Raw genomic sequence first — 5,716 nt, 5'->3', positions numbered from 1 at the left:
TAAACACTCATGCTGGTGCCCTTGAATTGTCTTTCCAGTTGAGATTCAGTTTTAATCTGGCCCCTTGCTGAGCTTGGAGGATGCTGTCCTTGAAGAGCAGCTGTCCTGAGCTCTGCAACCCTGTCACAGCCCTGTGTAGCGGCTCCAGCTCGTCCTGGCTGTGCCCCTGGCTGAGGGCATTGCTGCACATCTGGGCTGCAGCACTGCAGCTGTGGAACCAGGCAAGCTCGGACCTGCCCTAAGGAAATGCAGTGCCAAGTGACCAAGACCCTGTGTGTGCAAAGGCTTTGCTTCTGAGCATGGACAAAAGAGAGCTGAATGTCTTTCTAGCCCCAGGTCTAAAGATGCAGGATGAAATACCTAAGTTCACTCAATGTAACACATCTCCCCAGCTTGGAGGAATTAGATCTTTCCTTGTCACCTTCATGGGTGTCCTTTGCTGCAGGTGCCAGTTTGGGGCAGGCTGCCCTGTGGCTGGGGGAGCAGGAGCTGCCTGAGGATTGCCTTGACCAATTCTCTCCTGTCCAGGAGGATCCCATAGTGCAAGGATTGCAGCTGGCAACGTAGCGGTCATAGGCATCAGACAACCCCTCCACCTGGCCCGCCATGCACACAAACACAAATTGCCTCACTCCTTTTTGGCAGGACCTGTGGCCATCTCCCTGGCTGGAGCTGTGGTTTGTGCATTTTTAGTGTGCTGTGAGGAGCAGGGCCTCTTCCTGTGGGCTCCCAAGGAGTCAGCCCTGCCCTACAGCATTGATACCTGGGAAAGGGGAGGGACAGGTTCTCCTATTTGTGATGTGAAAAGTGTGTTCAACATCCTCCAGCACGATAACACCAGGGAAACACTTGGATGTCCTAAAGCTGTTCTGACTGGGACAGAATGGGCTCATTCCCCAGCCCCACACATTGCATTTCCCAGAGCCCCATGGAGGCATCTGCATAGCAGGACTTGCAGCATCTGTGTCTGCCAGGATGGGTAAAATACTGGCTGGATGGCTGGGCCCAGAGAGTTGTGGTCAATGGAGCTAAATCCAGTTGGCGGCCGGTCACAAGTGGTGTTCCCCAGGGCTCAGTTTTGGGGCTGGTGCTGTTTAACGTCTTCATTGATGATCTGGACATGGAGATTCAGGGCACCTTCAGTAAATTTGCAGATGACACCAAGTCAGGTGGGAGCGTTGATCTGCTGGAGGGTAGGAAGGCTCTGCAGAGGGACCTGGACAGATGGGATAGCCTGGACAGCCCTGGATCGATGGGCTGAGACCAATGGCATGAGGTTCAACAAGAATAAGTGCCGAGTCCTACACTTCGGCCACAAAACCCCCATGCAGTGTTACCGGCTGGGGGAAGAGTTTTTTTCGTGTAGAAAGTGGTCAAGCAGAAAAAGACCTGGGGGTGCTGGTTGACAGCTGGCTGAACGTGAGGCAGCAATGTGCCCAGGTAGCCAAGACGGCCAACGGCATCCTGGCTTGTATCAGGAATAGTGTGGCCAGCAGGACCAGGGCAGTGATCATCCCTCTGTATTTGGCACTGGTGAGGCCGCACCGCGAGTGCTGTGTCCAGTTCTGGTCCCCACACTTTAAGAAAGATCTTGAGGTGCTGGAGCAACGAAGGTGGTGAAGGTTCTGGAGCACAAGTCTTATCAGTAGTGGCTGAGGGAGTTGGGGTTGTTTAGCCTTGAGAAGAGGAGGCTGAGGGGGGACTTTATCGCTCTCTACAACAACCTGAAAGGAGGTTGTAGTGAAGTTGGGGTCAGCCTCTTCTCCCAGGCAACTACTGATAGGATAAGAGGGCATAGTAGGAAACTGCACCAGGGGAAGTTCAGGCTAGAAATGAGGAGGTATTTCTTCACAGAAAGCGTTGTAAGGCATTGGAAAGGACTGTCCAGGGAAGTGGTGGAGTCACCATCCAGGAGGTGTTTAAGACTGGTCATGGCACTTAATGCTATGATCTAGTTGACATGGTGGTGTTAGGGCAAAGGTTGGACTCAATGATCCCAGAGGTCTTTTCCAACCAAATCAATTCTGTGATTCTGTGATTCTGTCAACCTGACTGCACTAGATTTTGAGAATTTTGGATATCCTTGGGACTATCAAACTAGCATGATTCTATTATTGGTTTGGCTGAATGTTTTTCTAGTGTGGTATATCATTAAACAGCAGTGCAGTGAAGCCATCCCAACTCCTGCAACGTGTGTCAAAGCCACCCCATCACCCACTGCAACCACTCCAACTCTGGCAATGGGCACTGTGGCTCCCAGCCACTGTGGCCAATTTGACCCCGACAACAGTCACTGCAGCTACTCAGACCCTGCCGACAGATACTGCAGCCACTTCAACTCTGAGAAAAGATACTGCAGCTACTCCAGCCCCAGCAACAGTCAACTGCCTGCTCAGCCTGCTGGCTACTCTACAGGCTATTCAGATCCCAATGATGGGTGATGCAGCTGAGTCAGGGGACCAACCTGTGCTGGTATCAGTCACCCTGTACAGAAGAAGAAATACACAAAAAGACCAACTTGCTTGGTGGAGGATGAGGGTGAACCAGGGATATCAGAATAACAGGGGAAAGAGGCAGAACTAGACATAATCACCCGATCCCTAAACTCAAAGGAACTGCAATATTTGTGAAAGGACTTGAGCCATCGCTCTGATGCTGGGATAACAGAGCAGGCAGCTTGGAATTAGAGGGTAGAGAAGCCAAACAGCTGGGATCCCTTTCCAGGGATGTGGGCATTGACAAAACAATTGGGAAAAAGACACAAGCCCTCAGCTTTTGGAGGTGACTTTTGTCAGCTCTAAGGGAAAGATATCCCTTCAAGGAAGATATTGTATATCATCCAAGCAAGTGGACTCCCATGGAGAAAGGTATCCAGTATCTGATGGAATTAGCTGTGCAGGAGATGATTTATTTTGATGCGGACAATGCACAGTTACCCATGCACACAACCCACATAGCAGAAGTTTACGCAGCGTGCACCATTGTTGTATGCCAACACATTAGCAATAATGGACTGGAAAGATGGAGAGGACCCAACAATAGATGAACTAACTAGCCAATTACGGCACTATGAAGGAAATCTGCCTTATCCTCTACAGGCTTGTGTCTCGGCTGTGGAAAAACTGTTTGACAAACTGTCCAAGATGGAGAACAGATCCTACTTTCCACTTTCATGGGTCCGTATTACAGCCATTAGGAAAAGATGCACTCCTACATGACTAGCTCAAGAGAAATGGTACACAACACTAGGTGCCCTGTGGTTTTTCCCTGTGTGATCATGGAGAGGACATGAGGAAATGGGATGGAAAACCCACCACTGATCTAGAGGCACAAGTACGCGAGTTACAAAGGAGGACAAATACAAAAGGGATGTCCCCCAGGAGAAACAGGAGGATTGTCAACTGAGTTTCATGTCGGTGGCTCTCCAGTCAGGGTAGATGGGGCTCTAACCTCTCCTTACCAGACATGAGGTGACAAGAGTAGAGGGGTCCTGCCTCCAAGCAGTGGGAGGAGAGGGACAACCAAGTTTATTGGGCTGTGTGGATTCAATGGCCTGGTATTTCAGAACCACAAGAGTATAAAGCCTTGGTAGACACCGGCACACAGTGCACCCATAATACCATACAGGGACTGAATCTGTCAGTATTTCTGGGATGATGGGGGGATCTCAAGAGTTATTTATCTTGGAGGCTGAAATAAGCCTAACTGGGAATGACTGGCAGAAACACCCCATTGTGACTGACCCAGAAGTTCTGTGCATTCTGAGTATAGACTGTCTTAGGAGAGGGTATTTTAAGGACCCAAAAGGGTATCAACTGGGCCTTTGGTATAACTGCTATAGAGACTGATGATATTAAACAGCTGTCTACCTTGCCTGGCCTCTCAGAGGACCCTTCTGTTGTGGGGCTGCTGAGAGTGGAAGAACAGCAGGTGCCAATTCCTATCATCACAATGGTGCATCGATGACAATATTGCTCCCATTGAGAATCCCTGATCCCCATCTATAAAATTTCTTCAAGAACTAGAAAATCGGGAAATTATCATTAAGACCCACTCACTCTTTAACAGTCCTATATGGCCAGTGCAAAATTCTGATGGGGAATGGAGATTGACGGTGGACTATCACAGCCTAAATGAAGTTACACCACCCCTGAGTGCTGCCATGCCAGACATGTTAGAACTCCACTACAAACTGTAGTCGAAGGCAGCCAAGTGGTACGCCACCATTGACATTGCTAATGCGTTCTTCTTTATTCTGTGGCACCAGAGTGCAGGCTGTAGTTTCCTTCACTTGGAGGGTCATCCAGTACACCTGGAACTGACTGCCCCAGGGGGGGAAACACTTCTGAATCCTTGTGTTGGTGTAAGGCCTGAGTGCTCTGGCAGATTGCTCACAGTCCTGTGGTGTGACAGTCTTGTGACTGCAGGCAGGGACAGGTAATGGGCACTTCTGTCACAGAGCTGACCTCCATAACAGCATTTCATCATGAAAGGGGATTTCCTGAGCACAGTGCCTAAAGGCTTAGGTTGTCATCTAAATTTGTTCTCAAAAATATGCCCAAGGAATGAGGCATGGAAAGAAAAACCCCTTGCTGCAGGTGCCAGCTCAGGCCAGGTTGCCCTGTGGCTGGGGCAGCAGCAGCGGCCGGAAGGGCCCCGAGGCCAGGACTGTGTGCTACACTGGAGAGCGAGGCTGGCACAGGGGGCTGCAGGCTTCCTGGGATGGGGAGGAGATGGAGGAGGGCTTCAGGTAGGCAAACATGCCAGTGCTGAGAAACAGGGGGCAAGGTGAGGGAGGCACATGGAAAAGGCTTTGTGCCATCCCTGTTCACAGGGGATCCTCAGCACGGCCCTCAAGATCTGCACATATGAGAAAAGAATGAAAACAAAACACCCAAATGCTAAACAGACACTAACCACAAGAAACCCAACTTCCCGGAGGTAGGAGTGTGAGCAGGAGAGCTTGAGGATGTGGGGGACTTCACAGAAGAACTGATCCAGGGCATTGCCTTGGCAGAGGGGTAGGGAAAATGTATTGGCTGTGTGCAGGACAGCAGTGAGAAACCCAGTGCCCCAGGCAGCTGCTGCCATGTGGGCACAAGCTCTGCTGCCCAGGAGGGTCCCGTAGTGCAGGGGGTTGCAGATGGCAACGTAGCGGTCGTAGGCCATGATGGTGAGGAGAGAATACTCTGCTGAAATCAAGAAGAGAAAGAAAAAGACCTGTAGCACACATCCTGAATACGAGATGGCTCTGGTGTCTAAAAGGGAATTGGCCATGGTTTTGGAGACAGTGGTGGAGATGGAGCTAAGGTCAAGAACAGAGAGGCTGAGGAGGAAGAAGTACATGGAGGGGTGGAGGCAGTGGTCGCAGGCTATGGTGGTGAGGATGAGGCCATTGCCCAGGAGGGCAGCCAGGTAGATGCCCAGGAAGAGCCAGAAGTGCAAGAGCTGCAGCTCCCGTGTGTGTGCAAATGCCAGGAGGAGGAACTGGGTGATGGAGCTGGTGTTGGACATCTGCTGCCTCTGGGCATCGGGCGCTGTCCAAGAGGGAAAAGACAGTGGCAAGTTAGGAGAGACTTCTCTGAGCAAATAAAAACTATTTCTTGTAGAAAATCCCTGCCAAATGACTTCTTTGATATAATTTCATTCAGCTGCTTTTTGTGAGATCTGATTTGGGCTTCTGAATAAGGCCAGTTTCTCTGAAGGGGCAGAAATC

General features: G+C 50.5%; 1 protein-coding gene across 1 annotated transcript; it reads right to left on the bottom strand.

Annotated features, from left to right (window-relative positions):
• Positions 1–4,675: 4,675 nt before the first annotated feature.
• On the bottom strand, positions 4,676–5,514 carry LOC104166646 (olfactory receptor 14A16-like). Its single transcript, XM_009706655.1, has 2 exons — positions 4,908–5,514; positions 4,676–4,824 (listed from the first exon to the last, which is right to left on the bottom strand). Exons 1-2 carry the CDS (start codon positions 5,512–5,514, stop codon positions 4,676–4,678), a joined length of 756 nt encoding a protein of 251 aa, XP_009704957.1.
• Positions 5,515–5,716: the final 202 nt, after the last annotated feature.

Source organism: Cariama cristata, unplaced genomic scaffold (genome assembly GCF_000690535.1).
Source record: "Cariama cristata isolate BGI_N322 unplaced genomic scaffold, ASM69053v1 scaffold20008, whole genome shotgun sequence".
NCBI classification, from domain to species: Eukaryota; Metazoa; Chordata; class Aves; order Cariamiformes; family Cariamidae; genus Cariama; species Cariama cristata.
Note: the sequence above shows the minus strand (reverse complement) of the source record. Positions and strands in the feature narration are given on the sequence as shown.

Coding starts and splice junctions, on each gene's coding strand:
- LOC104166646 (XM_009706655.1), bottom strand. CDS start 5,514: ATGTCCAACACCAGCTCCATCACCCAGTTCCTCCTCCTGGCATTTGCA. Junction 4,825..4,907: donor GTTTCTTGTGGTTAGTGTCT/GTTTAGCATTTG, acceptor CCCTGTGAACAG/GGATGGCACAAAGCCTTTTC.